This window comes from Larimichthys crocea, unplaced genomic scaffold (assembly GCF_000972845.2).
Source record: "Larimichthys crocea isolate SSNF unplaced genomic scaffold, L_crocea_2.0 scaffold214, whole genome shotgun sequence".
Classification (NCBI taxonomy): domain Eukaryota; kingdom Metazoa; phylum Chordata; class Actinopteri; family Sciaenidae; genus Larimichthys; species Larimichthys crocea.
The window spans coordinates 29,784-52,694 of NW_020852853.1; the positions used below are offsets into that span (position 1 = coordinate 29,784).

Genomic DNA, 22,911 nt, shown 5'->3' on the forward strand with positions numbered 1-22,911 from the left:
TTATACCTTGTGCGTCTTTGAGAATGTAATTGACTGTACATTATCCCTTTAAAATATCAAAATGTTTTTATCTCACTGACTGATGTTCTGTATGTAAAAAATAATATAACTTTATGAAGATGAATAAACAGACTTTGATTATGATTATGATTATAAACAGAGAATCAGCTTTGCTTATTTCACATCATCATGATTATTGTCAGTATATTATTATTGTTTTGTACAGTTGGCGTGTAAGCTGTTTGCACCTCCTGGATGTTTTCTTTCTCTTCAGGTTTATTAGAACCACTGAACACGAAGTCTGATGATGTACTCTGGTATTTCCGACAAGCGAGGACTCCTTCACTCTCAGAGCTCTACAACAATTGAATAGAAGGAAGCGCTGCTCGCTGACTTTTTCCTCCCCACAAACACTCACTTCCCTTCAGCTCGTCCATTCTGCTCATCTGAAGCTGGACGACACGCACGTAACATGGATGCCCTAATTCTGCTTTTCTTTATACTTGTGAGGTTCAGCTGCGTGTGTAAGTATTGCAATATTACTGCGTTTAAAGACTTCATCCATGTTCTTACATTTTCTGTGTTTGTGGTATCAAACTCTGTCAGATGTGTTCATCTTGCAAACATACAAATGAAGAAGTTCAGGAAAGTAGGGGGTAACCTCAGACTCAGACATGATGCTTTTCAATTTTGTATTACTGCTGAATTTATGTAAAGTAAAAGTACTTCATGTTAAAGTAATTCATGTCAAAGGAATTCATGTTCAATTCATTTTTTTTCTGCTGTGGATGTTTGTTGATGTTTGATTATGTTTGTTTGTTGTTGGTTGTTAATGTTTGTTTGTTGATGTTATGCTTGTTTGAACAGCGTTATATCCTGTTAGCTAGTTTTATAAGACTATCCTATGACCTGTGAAAAACATGTATCTGTAAAAAGTTATAATAACAGTATTTTCAGCTTTGTGATGAAGACTTGTCCAAATGAGCCGAGGCGGTTTTTAAAGAGAGGAACTCTTTAAAAACCCTCTCAGATTATCTGGATCTGGATATTATCTGAAGGAGAATTTTGAAGGGAAACACATGAAGGGAACTCTTCATCCTGGAGATACAAGCTTTCACTGGACAGGAAGAAGATGAACTGTAATCTGAAAAAGTAAAAAACTGTTTCCATGAAAGTCACTCTGCTGTGTAAAACGTGAACAGAAACAAATTTAGTATGCAAATTAGGCATTGTCTCATTACAATGCAGAACAGAAATGTGAACACTGAACAAATTCAGGTTCAAAACATTAAAAGTTGGAGTTTGAATGTTTTCACATTTAAACTCCATGTTTCTGTTTCACACAGTGGGATAACAATCTGATATTTATTCTCTCTTCACAGAGGCTCTGTTTATCTTTCAGTCTGGAGAATGTTCTGTTTTTATCATTTCTAAATTCTAAAAACTGAATTACTGACTTATCTTTGTGTCTCATCAGCCGGGTTCCTCATCATGTTGACACCGAGGAGGTTATGTCTGTTAAGCCAAAGTCAAATCGTCATCCTGGGACGCTGTGATGTCACCAGCCCTGCCCATCAGTGGGAGTGGCTGGGTGGCGCCCGGCTGATCAACACTCTGTCCTCACGGTGTCTCTGGGCGGACCCCAGCCCCCGCCTTCCACTCCACGCCCGCCTCGCCAAACTCAGCGACTGTAGCAGTGCACCGGCGTGGAGCTGTGACAACAATAACGGAGTGTTTGGATTGGCTGAGACACACATGTACCTGAAAAAACAGGGGTTACGCGTGGTGATTGGAGGAAACATTCAGATGTCAGAATGGAGAAAGTATGATGAAGACTCTGGAGGGAATCAGCTGATGACTTCATTATGCCCTGAAACAGGTGAGAGGAAACTGGACCATGGTCACCTGTGACGTCACACTGTGACTAAGAGATTCAGAGTACACTCCTACCTATGTTACAGTTTAATGATGACCAAACTACGTTCTCTGTAAACATAATGACGAAATGTCTGACTCCAGATTAATCAACACTGAACTGAAATCACTCTGATCTTAGAAAAGGTGCTAACCGGAATTAGACATGGTTCTTTAGAGTGATGCCAAAGGAGAACCATGTTTAGTTCCACAGAAACCTTTTATCGAGATGTTATTTAAAGAACCCTTAAAGGTGCTGCTGTCCTCCCTCCACCAGTTCCCGGCTAATCCAAAAATGGTCAGAGGTGGAGCAGGGGGTGGAGCTGAGATGGGCTAAATGAAGCCTAGTTACAAAAACCAGACACCTGTCGCTCAAAGCATCCATGCTCTTAATTCTGCATAAATAACTAAGCCTTAATATAATCTGAACAGCTCAGTTGTATATAACTTCACCCTCAGTACAGTTGTCATGAACGGGGAAATTAGCTACAGAGACCAAAACAGTTTTTTGTACCAGGCTGTAAACATGTTTATTTCTGCTGTGAAGTTGGACATTTGGACATGGGGACCTATGGAGACTGACTCACTTCTGGAGCCAGCCTCAGGTGGACGTTAGAGGAACTGCAGCTTGTGTTACTTCCTGTGTTGGCTTAACTTCACAGAGGAAGATACTGTGATTTTGAACTGCGGAGCTGAGCCTGGATGTTATGTAATGCTCCGATGTCACAGATATGCAGATTTCCACATCATGTAATTCAGTGGCTTTTTGAGCTTTAGCTTCTTCCCATTGAAAACAAATTACCATTCCCATTATCCTCAACTGTGTGTTTAGTGCTAATTGTTTAGTGAAATTGTTAGCATGCTAACATGCTACTTAAGATCGTGAAGCTTGTGGGCTCTGTGAACAGGAAGTGTACTGGTGGTGTTCATGTCAGGATGACTCTCTGATACAGACTTCCTCCTCATTGTTGCTGCTGTTTGTTGGTTCACTGAGTCCAACAGGACAGACGTCAGCAGTGCACTTCCTGTCAGAGTCTCAGCCAACATCTCAGAGACGAACACATCGACACTTTTCACTTCTGACCTTTGACCACTTCTGTTTTCAGGTACTTTGAAATCTGAACTTATCCTTTAGAAGTGTACAGAATGTTCTCTGCATGTCTCTGGACTCCGGGAGGTTGCTGGAGAACTCAGAGAGAACCCATGCATACACAGAGAGAACATGCAAACTCCACATATTAAGAACCCAGACTGCTGGGTTTAAACCCATAATCTTCCTGTTGCGAGGTGACAGTTCTAACCATGGCCCCACCATGCTGACTGCCTTATTAATAAGTTGATTGGTGACTCTGTGGGTGTCCATAGGTATAACTGTGCTCTGTGATGAACTGCAGCTGAGTCACAGAGACTATGAGTCCAGGTTTTAGACAGTCTGTGGGGAACGTTACAGAGACTACATCCATTTTTACGGTCAACAGAACAATAAAAGTATCTAGATGATAAAATGTCCGTAGGTGGAGTTTGTGTGTCAGGGATCAGAAAACATGTTGTCACTTTTGTTTTTATTCTTCTTCTCATTTCTCAGACACAACTCCTCTCTCCACGATCTTTTATTCATCCACACATAAACCATTGGGACTCTCCAGCACCTTCAACACCATCAGAGGTCCTACCATGACTGTCACTAATGAACAGTTATCAAACACAGTCAAAATCCAGCGAACCACCAGACAACTCACCACATTGGAGGTCCACGCTTCACCAACGAATGGAACCTCAGTGTATGTGAATGACATCACCAAACCTCGAACCAGGAGGTCAGCAACAACAGATCCTGATGTTTCTACTTCAGTCACAGAGCTGTCAGCTTTGAACAGCAGCCAAATAATCTCCTCAAGTTCATCTGTGCTCATGACTGACCGATCCATAAAAGTTTCAGAGAGTTCATCAACAAACCACCCAGAACCCTTCAGTACCCTCAGGACTGAAGCCGAGACATCAGAACACAGAGAAAAGTCCACCATGTCCTTCTTAACGAGCGGAAACAAGTCAACTGAATCTGCAGCTGTGACCCTGGCTTCCTCTACAGTTTCTTCAAAGTCACACATGACGGACTCGACTGATCCTCTGGTCACATCGGATTTCACTTCTGTCATCTCTGATGCCACCTCTGACATCACTGTTGGTGTATCTGCTGTTTCTGACACAGAGTCTGCTTATACACATTCAGTCTACAATAATACCTACCTGTCACCTGCATCCCCCATAACAACACCAGCACCTCTGACTGTGCCTTCAACAGCAGGTATGACATCTACATCAGTCACGGAGACAGATCCAACGTCGACCCATCGCATCCTGCTTTTGACTTCCCAAACTTCACCAACAGTTACCTCAGTGCTGGACTCAACAGTTCATCCAAAACTCTCAGCTAGCCCCTCAACTGATGGTGTTCCACTTACTGTGATGTCGACAGGAGGGATCCCCAACTCAACTCCAACAGTACCACCTATGAGTCCAAGAACAACAGCTAACAGCAAACCCACTACCACCCCCACAACCACAACGATTACAACCACATCTACAACCAAACCCAAAACTCCCCCGGTAACCACAACCACAACTCCTACAACCAAACCCACAACCACCCCGGTAACCACAACCACAACACCTACAACCAAACCCACAACCACCCTGGTAACCACAACCACAACACCTACAACCAAACCCACAACCACCCCGGTAACCACAACCACAACACCTACAACCAAACCCACAACCACCCCGGTAACCAAAAGCATAACACCTACAACCAAACACACAACCACCCCTGTAATCACCACAACTGACGCCATGTTGACCACAGTCATCATGACCACCCTGACTCCAACTACAACCATTACAACCACCATCAGCACCACTCCAAAAACACCTGCAGCTACAACAACAACCAGAACAACCACAGCTCCTCCTCCAAACACACTTCAAACCACAACTTCAGGATTGACCTCCACCACACCTGTAAGTATTAAATTTGTTTCATCTTACAGGAACATTTATATTTCATGAACCATCACAGCAGTAACACAAAACACCTGAACCCTGAAATGAAACCTCATTGACTGCTGAGCTGATGGTACTTTCTTCAGAACATGATATGCTAAGATAAGTATGATCACCATGGTAAACGTATCTGCTTAACATCAGCATGTTAGTATGTTCCGGTACAATACTTTAAGTTCCTCTTTCATTGATTGTTCAACCTCTGTGAGGTTCTAGTGAGGTTTGTGAGATAACAGAGTATGATCAGCATACCCAGATTAAAGTAACCCAGATTAACACGCTTAAAGTTATTTTCAACACTTTAATGTGTCTATATGGGACCACAGACCTCATTTGACTCTTCTTGGAGTTAAAATTTAAGACTTCTCATCACCAACCGGATGACACTTGACACTTGACACTTCATGTCATCTTAGACATGAACTCTGTGTTATTGCATTTAGTTTTTTTAATAAAAATATAAAGGTGGTGTTTCATATACGGTGCTTTAAAACATTTGAAATAACATCAAAAACATTAACACTAACAGAACATCCTCTGAGAGTATTTTAGTTTAACATGTAGAGTTCCTATCGAAATATCAAATAAAACACAAAGACTTTAAAGGAGGTTGGAGCACAGACATGGTGACCATTAAACCTTCAAGAGACCTCTGAACTCTGAATTATACACTTCAGACTTCAATGATAATCTCTGCGGCCAGATGCAGGCAATGCTTTTGTTAATGTGTTTTGAACAGCGACACATTACTTTATCTTGGCTGCTTGTACAAAATAACAATGAGATTTTCATCTGATCTACTGAAAAGACATCGTGTTGGATCTCTGCTCAGCAGGAGAGAAACAACCAGCAGCACTCAGATGACAAGCAAGACTGTTGCATCACAACGAACTAGAAAGCCCTTCATTACTGATGACATTGATTAAGGCCATCAAAAAACACACAACAAGCGGGCCATGTAACTGGGCACAGCAGCCTCTATGGCAGAGAGAAGAGAACATTGACGGAGGAAGCTAAGAAGAGAGGTTGATGTGGACCGTCTTCCAGAAGAAGCTGATGCCTTCAAACATCATTTTGTTGAACCGAAGGTGGAAAACTAAAAAGGTTCAGTTTAACAGCTGAAACCAGTGAATAATATTCTTATTAATGCTAATCATAAATAATCATAAATCAATCATCAAGACAGTTAATATTCTGTCTGTTGATTGATCAGACAGCCCACCGAGGAAAATGTACTTTGTGACTTTGGGCTATACAAATAAAATCTCATTTGAATCTGATTTGATTGATTAGTGGTTGCAGCTGTAGTACAAACCATCTTTAGTGGGAGGTTTCAGATGTTCAGGTGGGATCAGAAGTTTAAGTCATCCTGTCAGTGTCTCATAAGTATCATACTTTCACATGTTTGCTGATCCAACGGATGAAATTCAAAGTTTCTTTCTCCAAACGTGAACTCTGCTATTATTAGTGCCTGTTTCTGGACTGAGGCTGCTTCCTGATTGGATAACTCTTATCAGCCACAACAATGGTTGGTTGTGACAGACGAAGCTCAGTTTGATGCGAAAGGTCGCAGAGAGAGTCCGAGGCAGGCAGGAAGGAAAGCAGGGTGGGGTGTTGGTCTGCAGAGAGCTGGCCTGCCTCTGCTCGCACAGCAGTGAAAGTTTGATGATCAATGGGTCATCCAAGGGAAAAGAGTCCGGGACATGACAAAGAAAGACAGCCGAGATGAGGATGAGGATGGTGACAATGGTGAGGATGAAGATGAAGATGAAGATGAAGATGGAGTCTCATCTGGAGACAGTTTTATGCTCAGTGTACCAATCGCTCAGAGAAGTTTGTCTACCTCGACTTCCTCAGTATGTCAGCTCATCCCAGATTCAACCACGTGTCTTTGACTGAACTGACAGACTTGGACCAGAGGCCGCCATGTTCCTACACATCACATGTTCGATACTCGCTTTAATCTGGAGCCTGAACGAGGTGAGTTCAAGGACCCGGCTCTGGATTGGAGGATTCAGACTCTCTCAGGTAGAATTTGAGGGAAAATGTGAGAAAGCCTGCAGGAACAGATCTGAGATGCCATTATCAACCAGCCGATCAATCCATATTAGTGTCAGCTGACACTGATCAATGAGGTTCTTCAGTTTATTAATGGAGGAACCATTACTGATAATTCTGAAGGTAAATTGACCTGTTAACAGTTTCTGCAGATTCAAAACAGAAAATCTCAAACTCACTTTGACAGGATGATTTTATATGTAATTAATGTATTATTATTTTCAGGTGATGTCACTGTGGAGTCATTAAAGATGTTTTATTAAAATACATCAACTGATTAAAGATTTAAGAAACAGTCATTAGGATCAGCTCAGCTCTTACTGTTCCATCATATTTTTAGCACTGCCTGCTTTGATATGCTCTTTGTTTCCGACATGCAGTGGTTTCATGCTGAACATCAATGCAACCATCTCCTAACCATAACCTGACAGACTGCAGGGGTGCAGTGGGAAGACAGTTTGAAATGGTTCTCGCTACTCACCTGGTGTGATGTTGTTTCCTGTTTCAGGTCCAGTCTACCAAGGTTTCCCACTGCTCTGTAAACTTCACGGAGGTCCTGACCCACACAGATTGTGTCGTGGTGAAGTTCAGCACCGCCGGACTCTCCTGTAACTTCACCGCATTCACAGATGATGACAGGTGGGCTGACTGCGACATTGACGGAGAGTCCAGGAACGCCTTTGTCTGTCAGATCCTGGGTCTGGAACCTGGGACGTTGTACAGCTTAATAGTGATTTCCTTGAAAGATGGAGAGAGGAACAATGTGTCAGTGCGCACAGGTGAGAATGGTGCACACCCTCACCTGGAGAATGATGTTCAGAGTCATATGCAGCTTCTGAATGACGTGACAAAACTTCCTCTGGATGTCATCACTTTAAACTTTATCACCTGATGAAGATCTGATCACCTCTGGTGATGTCTTACAGAGGAGGTTTTGTCACGTTTACGAACCCTTTTATCCCAAAAACCAAGAAGTAACCATACTGTTAGCATTTCACAATGTTAACCAGAGCACTGTGGTTTTCACAGCTTTCACATCACTTAGCTAATGTTAGCTTAAATGAACAAGGTACAGATCAGGTGTCACCTGATCTTCTTGTGTAAAATGGTGCTGTGTCATTAATAGATGATGATGAAATGTTCTATAGGGTTCCAAAAGGTTTTGCTCTGTTTGATACCTTCCTTGATTCTGGTCTGAGTAGCCTGTCGGTCTGTAAAACCATCAGTTTACTACACAGCCTCGTCCTGACCTGAACAATGGCCTTCAACACATCTGAAGGGTTTGTTTCTAGAACCAGAACCCTCACTTCCCTCCTCACATTGTTTCAAGTTTGTTTTTAATTGACTCATAAATGATGGTTCTGGACGCTCGGGGGTCACACAGCTCCATAAACCTAAGGCAAGCAGCTTCAAGTCAAAGTCATGTCATCCCTGGAGCCGCCAACAGGAAGGAGTGAAGTCTCCTGTGGGAGGAAACGTTATTAACACTGACCAGAGTTCAGGGGGGGTCATCCTCTACTTCCTGCCACACCCATCTTTTTTTTCCCGTTTCCTGTCCGGACTTAAACTCACGCCGGCTCCACGAAAACACTTTGTTCTTTAAGCAGCTGAAACAATCTTATCAAGGTCAACCATCAGTGGCCACTACACAAACACAGGAAGTACACACACACACAATTTTGGTTCTTGATGACAACTCAAATAACCCATTTCTTGTCTCAGACCCAGTTGGTCCGGCTCTCCTGGACATTGAGCTGGACGAGGTTAAGGCTCAGTATAAAATCCAGTCTGAGGTCCGCGATGAGACTTCAGGCCTGCGTGTGTTCTGGTCCCGTTCTGCCGGTCATGTGGACTGGTACGACCTTACTCTGGAGGACAGCAGCTCCGGATTCACCCGCAAGACCAGAATCATGGGCTCTGCTGCCCCCCAGTCTGGTTTCAGCTCACTGGTCCCTGGTACACGGTACACAGTCAGTGTGGTGGCTTCAGCTGGGAACAAGAGTGCTCCACCTGTCCACACCTTTGCCACTACAGGTGAGACCTGCACACCTACAGACCACTTGTGGCCCCTTTTACATAGATCTTACACTGATCCACGTGGATCTGCTGACTTCTGTTCTAAATCTGTGTAAAGTTGTTCCTCCAGCAGACACACATTTTGCCTGTCTTGCAGCTCCGTCGTTGGTCCGTGGTCTCCAGGTGACGTCATTGTCGTCAGACAGCCTCCATGTTACCTGGCAGGCTGGTCCAGGCAGAACTGAGCAGTTCAAGGTTCTGCTGACAGATCTGGATGGGGTTCTGTTGAAGAACGTCACACTGCAGAACACTGTGACCTCTACTTGGCTGGACGGCCTGCAGCCCGGAACCCTGTACACTATCACTGTGGTAACTGAGGCCGTTGGCCTGCAGAGCTCTGCCTCCAAACAGGCTGTCACAGGTATTATGGGACATTTCGAGAACCAGAATCTTCCAGTCTGTTTTTAGTTCTAGTTCTGGTTCAGAGTCAAAAACAGCTGATGAACAAACGTCACTAAAACATTTTCAAACATTTAGTCAATCCTCTGACTGACCGCTCCTCCACACAGACATCATCGTCTCTAAAGGTTTGTATGATCTGTCCTCCCTTCAGTCCCAGCACCGGTATCAGGTCTCAGGCTGGAGAACAATGGTAGCTCAGACCGTCTGCAGGCCTCCTGGATGTCGCCTGAAGGGGGCTTGGATGTCTACCTGGTGACCCTCTCAGCTCTGGGATCGACCCCCCAGGAGTATCACCTGCCTCCCAACATCACCCAGGTTTCCTTTGAGGGTCTGACCCCCGGACTGAGCTATCAGCTGACTGTCCGGACCACAGCAGCAGGACAGAGCTCAGAGACCAGGACCAGTGCAAGGACCGGTACCTGTCCAGTTTAACACAAATATTTCAGGTTCCTCTCAGTACTCTGCTCTGATCTGATTGATATGTTTCAGTTCCTGATCGGGTCTCGGCTCTTGCCATGACGCCTCTCAGTGATGGTGAGATTCTGAGGGTCAGCTGGTCGCCCCCCAGAGGCCACTGGGAGAACTACAGCGTCGTGCTAAGGAATGCTTCAGTGGTTCTGGTGAAGCGAACCATTGGTAAACTGAGCACACAGCACACATTCTCCGGCCTCGCTCTGGTGCCAGGACGACTCTACATGGCAGAGGTCACAGTTCACAGCGGCATTCTGGGTAACACAGCGCACTGCCATGGACGACTGGGTCAGTAAACATTTATAGCTTTTGTTTTTGTTCTCATGCTGCCAAAGTAAAGAAAAAAATATGTATAGTTTCAATGAAAATTTAAGTTTGTAATAAAAATGTTTGCCTCCAGCGCCGCGTCCTGTGCAGCGGCTGGTCATCCGTCATGCTAATGAAACCACTCTGAGTGTCCTGTGGAACTGGCCCATTGGTGAATGGGATGGCTTCACTGTGGTCCTCAGACAGGTGGACCCTGCCACCATTGTGTCTCAGCGGGTCCTTTCATGGGAAGCCCGAGAATGCACCTTTAACATCCTCACCTCAGGACGTCTGTACACCATCACCGTGACAACCAACAGTGGCAACCTGACGAGCTCCGCCTCTGTGACTGCACGGACCAGTATGATTTATTTATTTACTTACTTATTCACATAGATTTGAGGAATATATAAACAGTTTGAGATAGTTTATAAATAGTTTTATGTATGTTGTGAAACTAACTTTAGTTAGTTTAAAGTTATAAATAAACAGTTTGATGTAAAAGTACTGGTTAACTAAAAGCAATGCATACATAACAGTTAAAATGGTTACTTGAAGTAATAGATAAATAGATATAGATAAAAAGTTTTAATTAGTTTAAAGATGAATTTGGGTTCTGAATGTCAAGTGTTTTTTCTCAGCTCCAGCTCAAGTCTCCAGGCTGCAGGTCTCTAACTTCGGCACCGTCGACAGCCTACAGGCTGAGTGGGAGCGAGCCTCTGGGGATCTGGACTCATACCGGGTCCTGCTGGTCCACGACAGCAGTGTTATCAAGAACCAGAGTGTGGAAGCCGACGCCACCAACATCAGCTTCCACGCTTTGAGACCCGGAGCTCTGTACAAGGTGGTGTTAACCACCATCAGAGCCGGACAGACCTCTAGGCAGACGGTCGCAGAGGGACGCACCGGTAATATTTATTCATATATAAACTATATGGTATACACACAAACACATAGTATATATCTAGTTTTTCACTTCACGTTCAGTCTTTCGGGATTTCTTTTTGTCATTTTTTAAAGAAGATGTTTTTTGCATGCATCAGGAGTGAGAGTGTGTGTTCATAAACTGAATCACTACACCAACGTTTGTGTGTGTGTGTTCAGGATGTTACTGAAAAGCAGGAATTTTCAGGAAGTGGCAACAACAACCTGAAGGTCTGTAAAAGACTTCCTGTCTGAAGGAGGAAGTGAATGAGCCTCTTTGATAAATAAGAAAGTAAAGTATTTCAGAGATAATCAAAGATTTTAAATAAAAACTGGAGATTTAAACTATGAAGGTAGTTCAGACAGGTGAGCCAAGGGGGTTATAATTAGCAGACTAGTCCTTTCAACTGAAAGCTCTTCAGGAATTTACTGTTAAAACAGGAAGTGAACAGACTATGAAGTCTGGACTGGGTTTAGTAGCCAGTTCTAACCTGCCTGACCTGTCCTGTGTCCTCCCCTGGCCTGTGTCCCCCCCCTCAGTCCCGGCTGCAGTTGGCGAGGTGATGGTCAGTAACAACGGTCGGATGGACTTCCTCAGCGTGTCGTGGCGTCCGGCTCCAGGTGAGGTGGACAATTACTTGGTGAGCCTGAGTGACGGCGACAAGACGCTTCACACGGTTTACAAGTCAAGTTCAGAGTGTGTGTTCAACTCTCTGGTGTCTGGACGTCTCTACAACATCTCCATCAGCTCCCGCAGTGGCATCTACCAGAACCACACTGTCATCCAGGAGAGGACACGTATGTACACCAACACCCACCGTGTGATAGCCGGCCAGAGTCAAACTACAATAATCAATAATAACTTTATAATATGAAATATAACAACTTTATTTATTTGTGGTTATTTTCTCTCTCAGAACCATCAAAGGTGGAGAACCCGACAGCCACTCACGCTGCTCGTGACGACTACCTGAAGGTGTACTGGCGCCACGCTGCTGGAGACTTGGACTTCTACCAGGTGTCCATCAAACACAACAACATGTTCCTGCAGAACAAGACAGTCCTGAAGACACAGAATGAATGTGTGTTTAATGGCCTGGTACCGGGCCGCCTCTACACGGTACTGGTCAGCACCTGGAGTGGGAAATATGAAACCAGTGCCTCCACCCATGGCCGGACCTGTGAGTGACCTTTGAGCTGATCTATCAGTTGACTGAAAATGAAACCAGAACTTTTTCAATCCAGTCAGAACCCAAACGGTTCTTTAGACAGTCTAACTCTTCTGTCCCACAGTCCCAGCGGCGGTCCGCTCCCTGGCTCTGGCTGGTGGTGGTACTGAGGACCTGCAGGTGACGTGGTCCGCTGCTCCTGGTGACGTGGATCACTATGAGGTGCAGCTGCTGTTCAATGACATGAAGGTGTTTCCTCCGATCACGCTGGGCAGCGGCGTTGGAGAGTGTGTCCTGTCCTCACTCACACCTGGACGCCTCTACAAGATCCTGGTCTCCACCTTCAGTGGACCCAACCAGAGGGCCCAGTTCATAGAGGGCCGGACAGGTTAGACATGAGTACATGGGTTCTACATGGGTTTTATGTGACCTTAGATTTGCAAAACTCTCGCTTCTGTTTGCCTGGAACCATCAGTCAGCGCTGATGATTTTTTTTCCTGAACCAAAAAATATTTAAAACATAACAAACAACGTAAACTTTTGGTTTGAGTTGCCTTTTGGGTGATCCATCTGCCCTTCAGAACCACCTCATCATGTAGACTTAAATTTATTATATGTCAATCTCCAAACTGCATGTTTGTCTTTAAAAAGACAAAAACTGAGTCTGCAGATGTTCTTCAAACGTGGGAGACAAGTTTCTCCTTGTTATGGTAATAAAGATGTTTAATCCAGCACAGTCCACCCATCCTTCTGTCTCTTCCTCCTTCAGTTCCCAGTAAAGTAAAGAACATCCATGTCAGTAACAGTGGGGACAGCACCAGTCTGAAGGTGAGCTGGACTCCTGGTCCGGGCGATGTGGACGGGTACTCTGTGTTTCTGTTCAGACTGAGCAGACAGCTGGACATCCGGCCCGTCCTCAAACACCACAATGAGGTGACATTTGGCTCCCTGCAGCCTGGACAGATGTACAGTGTGATGGTTCAGTCCATTAGCGGAGACCTGCTGAACAACAACACGGCCACCGGACGCACAGGTCAGCATCTAGGATTCTCATACTACCACAGTACTACCGTACTGTTATATTCTGTATATACCATTATGTACTGTGTATAATGTTTATGTGTAGCTCAGATATGACACACTGCATTACATAGCTTGTTTGATTCATAAAACACTGACTGGCTTCATGTGTTATACTAACTGGTGCTTATGCGTTCAGTGCCATCAACTGTGACTGGTCTCCAGGTGGAGGACCTCCAGTCTACCTGCAGCCTTCAGGTCAGCTGGCAAGAGGCTCTGGGCGTGTCCGACGGATATGTCCTGCAGCTTCTTGATGAGCGGGGTGGCCTGGTGAAGAACTCCTCTCAGCTCTCCGGAAACACCAGGCACAGGTTCGATGTCCTCATCCCGGGAAAGAAGTACCAAGTTGTGGTCCAGACCACCAGTGGGGGGGTCCACAGCCTGGGCGTCAGCACAGAGGCTCGGACACGTAAGACTTCCTGTTTACAACTCAGACTGGATTAACTGTTTTGCTGGTTTAACATTTACAGAAAAGGAGTTGAAATATTCAAAGAAGTTTTATATTAAGATTTTAAAACAATATGTTATACGATGTGAGAGAAGCCGGGTGACTCTCTGAGGTCTGAAGTTTTACCGACAAAACAACACAAAGTGATGGTTAAACTGTGCCTTCTTCCCGTCCCTTTTTGCCAGGTCCTGCAGCCGTCACTGATCTGTCCATCAAAGCCAACACCACCACCAGTCTGTCGTTCCACTGGTTCCCACCAGAGGGAGAGTTCCAGAGTTACGAGGTCTTCCTGTTTAAAAGTGACGACTCGCTGCAGGAGAGACGACGAGACCAGTCCAGCACTCAGCAGTGCTCGTTCCAGGGTCTCCGACCTGGAGCTCTGTACAGGATGGTGGTGGTGACCAATAGTGGGGAGCAGAGCAACCAGACTTCTATCTGGGCCAGGACAGGTGAGGCCTTGGGGAAAACTCAGGTCACAAGGAGGGGAGGAACATGATGTCATAGTGATGTCATCAGTGGATGCTGTTGAATTAACTGAATGAACCAAATCTGCACTGTGAGAGCTGAAATCAATCCAACAAATCCACAGTCAGTTTTAATTAACTTTAATTCATTTATTCCCTCAAGGTCTGTGTTGATTAATGTTAATTAAGATGCATTTATGTTAATAAAGGTTAATTAATGTTCATTAAAATTAGATGAGTGTGAACAAACACAAACAAGTTTGGTCTGATTCTTCTTGGCAGATTTATGGTTCAAACTGAAAAGTTGATTTTGCTAATATTTAACAATTAATAATAAATAAATTAAAACATGAGGGTTGACAGCTGACAGTTGTTTTAGTATTCCCACAGTTTGGACTGATAAAAACCTTTGAAAACCTGTGTCTGCTCCTCAGTCCCGGCAGCTGTGGCATCTCTGAAGGCTCACAGTGGAAACCAGTCTGATGCTCTGTGGGTGAACTGGGATCAGGGTGGTGGTGAACTGAGCGGTTACCTGCTGACCCTCTACGAACCCAACGGGTCTTGGCAGGTCGAGCAGCGGCTAGGACCAAAGGTCACACAGTTCGTTTTCTCACACCTGGTGCCAGGTCGACTGTATCGAGCAGAGGTCCTGAGTCTGAGCGGAGATCTGAGCAACAGAGCCAGCACCCTGGGCAGAACTGGTGAGACACAGTCTGTAGTTAGGAATAATCCTGGAAATCCTGGAAGAAGCACTCTGTCTGCCCCCTGCTGGACAGAGAGAAACACTGAAAATATTCTGACGTATACAAAGGATGTAAAATGCTCAGTTGAATTTTGTGTTGGTGTGAATTAATCATTCTCAAATGATATTTCAGTGTGGTCAGCAGGGGGTGCAGAGAACATGAAATACACATTATAAAGATGAAAACAACAAAACCATTTTTGCTCATCAGCTCCTGGACCTGCGACCTCCTTCCTGTTCAGAGGCGTCACCAACACCTCCCTGGAGATTACGTGGAGTGGCCCCATCGGCTCCGACTATGACGACTTTGACCTGCAGTGGACTCCTCGAGACCGGCTGTCCGTCATCAACCCATACCACAGCCGAACCTCTGGTAGCCGCATCCTGAGAGGAATGTTTCCCGGCCGACTGTACACCTTCAGCCTACGCACTGCCAGTGGGACCACAGGGCCTGAGGCCACGCGTACCTACAGCACACCCATCACCAACAGCATCCGGACCAGTAGGTGGCAACACTTCAATTTAACAAAATAAAGTCTTCATCTCATTCGAAAGTTCAAACAGCCAAACAAGTTAAGGAAACCTTTTAACATGAAGCCAACTTTTTATTTTTTATTTTGATCGTTAACCAAACAAACTACTAATTATTAAAGTTTCACGTTATTGTGTCTGTTTACTGTTTAGTTCATATCAGGAGCCTTTTAATAAAAAACAAACATGTTAAAAATTGTTTTCTAATTATTTCTGAGCAGAAACACATCTTCAGTGTGTGTTGATATCTTTGATGACGTTTTCTATATTAATATAAAATACTGTTTGTATCTTATTGCTGCAGAGCCAGAGCGAGTCCACAGCCTCCACTGTCGCCCTCAGAGCTCCACCTCCATCTCCTGCTCCTGGGGGCCACCGGAGGCCGACTACGACTCCTACACCATTGAGTGTCTCCACCAGGACTCCCGGATCTTGGTCTACTCTCGACGCACTGGTCGAGACTCCACCTCCTACCTGATCACCCATCTGGAGCCCCACAAACGCTACACCGTTTCTGTGAAGGTCATCTCAGACCGGACGACCAGCGCCGAGGCTCAGGACAGCGTGGTCACCATGATCGACCGTATGGTTCACATGTTCTAGTTCTGGTTCAGGGTCACACAGGTTCACATGTTCATGCAGAGGGTTTAGGGTTGTGTTTGTTGGGTTAATTCACTATTGGCAGTGAGTTTACTCTAATCTCTTTCTTGTCTTTCCTCATTGGACTCCTACAGGTCCTCCGGTGCCTCCTCTCAGTACCCGGATTAGTGACAGCACTGCTGTGGTCACCAAGTCCTCCATCTTCTTCAAGTTTAACTGCAGCTGGTTCAGTGATGTCAACGGAGCTGTCAGGTTCTTCACCGTTGTGGTGACGGAGTCTGAAGGTAATTGATGTTAGCAGGGGCTCAGTTAAACCACTGTACCAGGTTATGCTAGTACTGTCTAATGTGGCCTGCAGCAGAGATGAGCAGCAGCCACAGAAGTCTGCATGTTTGGAGGTTGTTTGTTTCAGTGTTTATCTTCACATAGCTCCATCTGGAGACACTTATATTATATTTTTGCAGTAGAACTACACAAGAACTACACAACACCTGGAAACACCTGGAGTTCAAACCTACAGTAACAATAATAGTAATATTGTGAAGTTTGAATGAGCTCAGAAATGAATTACAGTCAGAGATATGAAGATTCATCTTTGACCTTTGACCTCTGAGGTTTTCTGACTCTTCCTTTTCATATTTGAAGGTTTCGATGACGTACAGCCGGAGCAGCAGGACCCACTGCCGTCCTACCTGGACTATAAATCCAACAGCTCCATTAATACCTACCAGACCGGTTACTTCCCCAGTGAGTGCATTGGGGGCCTCGACAGCAGCTCCCACAGCTTTGAGATAAATGTGGGGACAGGGATGGAGTCACTGGGAGGCTCCTGTGACCACAGAGACTCAGATCTGGATTCAGAGACCAGCAGCAGAGACCAGAACCTGTTCTGTGACGGACCGCTGATACCCAAAACTGCCTACAGGTACTGAAAAAAAGACAGGTTGTCATTATTATAGAAACTCTTCTTGAAATTCCTAAATCAAAAATTTGAATTTAATTATTAATTTTTTATGAGATCAAACATCTGTCCAGACAGCCTTGACACAGCACTGGCTAAATCTGTAATTATATGATGTGAATATGATCTAAAGATGATTAAAGTATACGTGTTGATGCATGACATCACATCCAATCTGATCTGAGTGAACTGAAGGTTTGTGTGCCCTGCGTTCTGTCTGCAGGCTCAGCATCCGAGCATTCACTAAGCTGTTTGATGACGAACAGAACGACTTCACCTCCAGATCTTCTCTGTTCACCGACACCTACATGTCGCTGCCGCTGCTCACCGAGGCTGGTGAGCGGGAAACGTCATGTACAGTCACTCAGGTTCAGTTCAGGAAACCACAGGATCCACACTGGTCCACATGTTTGATCTGCGTTGGTCCACGTGTTTGATCCACATTGGTTCACGTGTTTGATCTGTGTTTGTCCATGTGTTTGATCCACATTGGTCCATGTGTTTGATCCGCGTTGGTCCATGTGTTTGATCCACATTGGTCCATGTGTTTGATCCGCGTTGGTCCACGTTTTTGATCCACATTGGTCCATGTGTTTGATCCGCGTTGGTCCACGTTTGATCAGTGGAAGAAAACCTTGACGTTGTCCGTAGAACCACCTGAAAAGTCTGCTGATCTGTTCATGAATGCAGCATCATAAATGATCATAAACATTTAAATTAACTTTTCATTTGTTAACTTCTCCACTCATTAACTTGCGATGGAGCACAGACATACCGGATGGAGTCTGATGTAGTTTGTTCTCCTGCAGAACCTCTGAGCGGTGTCATCGAAGGCGTCAGTGCTGCCATCTTCCTCATCGCCGTGATGGTCGGAGTCACTGTTCTGCTCGTGTGCAGACAGAAGGCTCGCAAAGTGTGAGGACCTAGACCCATGGACACCACCCGACTACTGATTCCAACTGACTACTGACGCCACCCGAATACTGAATCCACAAGACTACTTACGGCACCTATCTACTGGCTCCACTCGACTACTGATGCCACACGAATATTGACTCCACCTGACTACTCACTCCACAAGACTACTGACGCCACCTATCTACTGGCTCCATCGGACTACTGACACCACCTATCTATACACCTATATACTGACAGATCATAACTGTGCTGTTTGTTTCAGTGTTGAAGAGAGAGCCACAGTCAGGATGAGTGTGAGGAGAGAGAGACCCACACCAGGACTTCACCACGGGGTCAGAGGGTAAGATAATACTATTATTATTACTACTATTACAACTACATCTGATGTGTGTTTGATTTTCACTAACTAATGTCCCTCATCTTGTTTTCAGTCATCGTCGTATCTCAAGGTGAGAAATTCAAACGTTTCCATTGTTCCTCTGCTTGTTTTCTGTTAAGACTGGTACTTCACAAAAGGTAGGACTCAGAAGCACGACTCGAAAACAGTTCAGGGTTGAAACGTAATCCGTTTACTGGTCAAAAGGACGGTTCGGTACACGGTAATCAAATCCGATCAGGCAAACAAATCCAAAAAGGGCTAGGCAAAGGCAGAGGTCGGTGAACAGGCAAGTAAGTAAAAACAGGAAAATCCAATCACAAGAAAACTCACAGGGTTGGGACGTAAGGCACTGGGGTACAAAACAAACTGGCACAGAGAGGAAGAGAAACACAGACTAAATACACAAGAGAGGGGAGTGGTAACAAGACACAGGTGAATCTAATGAGGGCGGGGCAGACAATCAAAACTGGAGGGAAAAACACAGGGGCAGGAAGTGAGGCGGTCTGAAACGAGAGGAAGGGTAAATTTCACAATAAAACAGAAATCATAGAGTTTCACAATAAAACAAGACACATGAACTTAAAAGGATTGACGAGATGTGTCAGTTTTCAGCTTTTTGTTTTTATTATTCAAACATTTTATTCGTGTTCTTCAGTCCCATCAAGATCCAGAACTTTGAGAGTCACTACAACAACCTGCAGGCTGACTCCCACTACCTGCTGTCTCAGGAATACGAGGTCAGTCCACACGAGAAAAAACACAAAATCATCGTAAATATCATGACTTATATCCTTCATGACATGACTGTATGAACATTCTTCACGGCATGACAACTGTACGAACATCCCTCAAGGCGTGACGACTGTATGAACATCCTTCATGACAGGATAACTGATCTAAAGAAAACGTCTGTGTGACAGAGCAGCTCCGCCACTGTGGCCAGCACACACACATGCAGCGCACACACACATACTACACATCATTTCCCCATTCCCTTCTGCTCCGTGCTACATGGTCGTAACAACACACACATCCCTCTTTCCCCCTCCACCGGACAATAGCACGGCCAAGGGTGCACACTTGGCAGCTCTAGTTCAATATATGCATACACTCAAGCAGATGAAAACTTACTGGGTGTGTGGAAATGCGCCCGCCACAACTTACCTGTTCACTTCCAGCGGAGAAACAGGGCATAATAACAGTTGTCATTATGTAGGAGGATGACACACACCATTATTGATCCTGTGATACGAAGTAAAATGTTTTCATTAATAATGTCAATTTGTCCGGGTACTATGCAGTTTCTATGGAAGAGAAACAATGATGTGAATGTGAAGGAAAATGATGTTATAACGAGAAAAAGATGTTTATGTTATTTTTTATAGAAATGTAGTAGTCCGAGTGGGAGGGACTACCACTATAAAAGGGGCTGCCTGGGTTCTGATCAGGGTGGTTGGTTACAGAGGAGGTAAAAGTGTATTGAGAAGTGAGTTTTGAGTATTGTGTAAAGTCGAGTTATTGAAGAACTCGTTTTCTTTTTCTTTCTTTTGTTTTGTTTTTTTAAAGTGTATATAGAGCATTTTGCTTCATTCACTTTATTTATTTTTTGGTTTGTAAATATTGGCACTGTTTGCACCTGGTGAGGTGGAGAATAAAAATCACAACATAATTTTTCCGCCTGGATTTTTGGAACAAGGGATGAGGTTAGAGGAAGAACCTTGTGTCTGTTTGATGTTCTGTTGTTCTTGTCAGGATCTGAAGGACGTCGGGCGAAATCAACCTCTGGACTCCGCGCTGCTGCCAGAGAATCGCGGCAAGAACCGATACAACAACATCCTGCCCTGTGAGAAAAACACGTGTTGACATGTAGAAAAGAAGAACATGTTACATGTTCAGTGTATGACATCTTCCTGTATGTTCCAGATGACTCGACAAGAGTGAAGCTGTCCTATGTGGATGATGATCCGTGTTCTGACTACATCAACGCCAGTTACATCCCTGTGAGAACCACACCCACAATAACATGTAACACAGAAATCATTCAGTGTTTCTCTTTTGGATGATCTCACAAACATATTGCTCTTGCATGTTCTCAGGGGAACAACTTTCGTCGGGAATATGTTGCCACACAGGGTCCACTGCCAGGAACCAAAGATGATTTCTGGAAGATGGTTTGGGAGCAAAATGTCCACAATATCGTGATGGTGACTCAGTGTGTGGAGAAAGGCAGGGTGAGTAATTAACACGTCATCATTATAAACAGGCTTATTTACATGATCTCATCTATTTTTATGAAAGATCAAACTCAAACCTGCAGCAGGTTGTGTTACATTCTGAAAAGGGTGAAAGTCACAGGTTTTGACATGTCACATGTTTCTCCTGTGCTCAGGTGAAGTGTGACCATTATTGGCCTTTTGATCAGGATGCTTTGTACTATGGAGACCTGATTGTCCAGATGTTGTCAGAGTCTGTTCTACCTGAGTGGACCATCCGAGAGTTTAACATCTGCAGCGTATGTCATCATCACACATATGAATATACTTATTAACTTTATCTTATGTCTTTCAGTTTATTGTAAACATCCTGGAAAAGTCCTGGAGAATGATCTCTAGAAAACAGTGAAACATTTAACATCTGTACTCAGAACAGTTTCATGTGTTAATCCTGTGTTTGCATCAGGAGGAGCAGCTGAGCTTCACTCGGCTTGTTCGTCAGTTTCACTACACAGTCTGGCCAGATCATGGAGTCCCAGAGACCACTCAGTCCCTAATCCAGTTTGTCAGGACCGTCCGGGACTACGTCAACAGGAGTCCTGGATCTGGACCCACTGTGGTCCACTGCAGGTCAGAACAACACTTTAGAGTTAGAAAACAACACTTATCTTTCTGTTAGTCCAAAATTTGTTTACATTTTCCTGAGAAAATCCAGTAATTCTAGACCCCTCAATCTGAGACGTTCTGCCTGAAGGTTTCAGAACATTATCACTCCTCCAAAGAGATGAACTCATGAACCCTTATTATTCAGTTAAATTATTTTTTGTTGTTGTTGTTGTGTGTGTCAGTGCTGGTGTGGGTCGAACAGGGACCTTCATCGTTCTGGATCGAGTACTACAGCAGCTGGACACCAAGGACACACTGGATATCTACGGCTCCGTCTTTGACCTGCGACTCCATCGATCACACATGGTGCAGACTGAGGTAGGATCTATTTGACAGTGGTTCAGTGTCAACATGACATACTTTGAGTCTTGAGGTGATGTAGTTTCTCTTCCGTTCTCAGTGTCAGTACGCGTACCTCCATCAGTGTGTTCGTGATGTTTTGAGAGCCAGGAAGCTTCGTAGTGAGCAGGAGAACCTCTATCCCGTCTATGAGAACGTGAACTACACCTCCCAAAGAGGTCAGTGATCATGCAGCACCACCTGCAGACTCAGTTAGAGACATTAGTAATAGGCGGTAATCAGAAATATTAATGCTTCCTCCACAGAGATGGTGTGCACCAGGCGGTGAACATGGAATACTACAAAGCAACACAGAAATTTATTAATTTAATGACAGACTGTGTACATATACTGCATCATATCCATGTACATATACTGCGTCATATCTGTGTTTGTATATATTTATTATAGGAATGCTGCATTTTAAATTATATATATACGTTTTGTAATATTTGCACAGTTTATAGAAAACATCACATGATGAAGATTTACAGTAGGATGATGATGGTGATGATGTCATGACACAGCTTCATCATCAGTCTGTTGCTCATGATGACTGGATGGATTACTGAAGTGTTGATAGATCTACAAACACAATAATAATAACTGTAAATTTATTAAATTATTGATTAAAACCTGAAAAACAATCAGACAAAAAACATTTTTCAAATTCAATTCCTTTTTCATCCCTGTGTATTGACTTCACATAGAACTACAAACGTTCCTGTACTACTACAAACATTCACATAGAACTACAAACGTTCCTGTAGAACTACAAACGTTCCTGTAGAACTACAAACGTTCACATAAAACTACAAACGTTCCTGTACTACTACAAACATTCACATAGAACTGCAAACGTTCCTGTAGAACTACAAACGTTCCTGTAGAACTACAAACATTCACATAGAACTACAAACGTTCCTGTAGAACTACAAACGTTCCTGTAGACTGACCCTCATCATCTGCCGTAGCTCGTCATCTGTGAAATGTAAAAATATATTTTTTTAAACATACAAAGTGAACTTTATTTTGAAAGAACAGACCGGATATCTAAACATCTGCTGATTGATTGATCACCTGTGTAATGTGATTACTTATGAATGAATAAAGTAATCGAGTATTCTCAGATGTATGAACAAAGTAATCAAGTCTTTTCATATGTGAGTAAATTAATCGAGTACTCT

At 44.1% G+C, this 22,911-nt stretch overlaps 1 protein-coding gene across 2 annotated transcripts; it reads left to right on the top strand.

The window, feature by feature from the left end:
* Window positions 1-411: 411 nt before the first annotated feature.
* ptprbl (protein tyrosine phosphatase receptor type B, like) lies at window positions 412-22,855 on the top strand. 2 transcript variants are annotated; one of them, XM_019257827.2, is made up of 34 exons: window positions 412-524; window positions 1,478-1,879; window positions 3,500-4,935; window positions 7,544-7,814; window positions 8,758-9,069; window positions 9,209-9,472; window positions 9,665-9,928; window positions 10,003-10,272; window positions 10,385-10,651; window positions 10,932-11,198; window positions 11,755-12,012; window positions 12,132-12,395; window positions 12,508-12,771; window positions 13,153-13,416; window positions 13,603-13,872; window positions 14,097-14,360; window positions 14,810-15,076; window positions 15,329-15,619; window positions 15,953-16,231; window positions 16,383-16,532; window positions 16,894-17,173; window positions 17,433-17,545; window positions 18,019-18,124; window positions 18,390-18,467; window positions 18,559-18,576; window positions 19,162-19,243; window positions 20,259-20,349; window positions 20,430-20,506; window positions 20,603-20,737; window positions 20,896-21,018; window positions 21,186-21,349; window positions 21,568-21,703; window positions 21,786-21,903; window positions 21,991-22,855. In XM_019257827.2, the coding sequence occupies exons 1-34, from the start codon at window positions 473-475 to the stop codon at window positions 22,011-22,013; spliced, it is 7,920 nt and encodes a 2,639-aa protein (XP_019113372.2). In that variant the 5' UTR covers window positions 412-472; the 3' UTR covers window positions 22,014-22,855. The 2 variants fall into 2 exon arrangements, with proteins under 2 accessions (XP_019113372.2, XP_019113373.1); XM_019257828.2 differs by lacking the exons at window positions 412-524; window positions 1,478-1,879; window positions 3,500-4,935 and adding an exon at window positions 6,368-6,957.
* The last annotated feature ends 56 nt before the right edge of the window (window positions 22,856-22,911 follow it).

What these genes read in the sequence shown, in the direction of transcription:
- ptprbl (XM_019257827.2), top strand. Translation starts at nt 473, where the DNA reads ATGGATGCCCTAATTCTGCTTTTCTTTATACTTGTGAGGTTCAGCTGC. An exon ending in CAGGACCAGTGCAAGGACCG is followed by an intron (nt 9,929 to 10,002) that starts GTACCTGTCCAG and finishes GATATGTTTCAG; the next exon opens with TTCCTGATCGGGTCTCGGCT. An exon ending in TGTCATCCAGGAGAGGACAC is followed by an intron (nt 12,013 to 12,131) that starts GTATGTACACCA and finishes TTTCTCTCTCAG; the next exon opens with AACCATCAAAGGTGGAGAAC.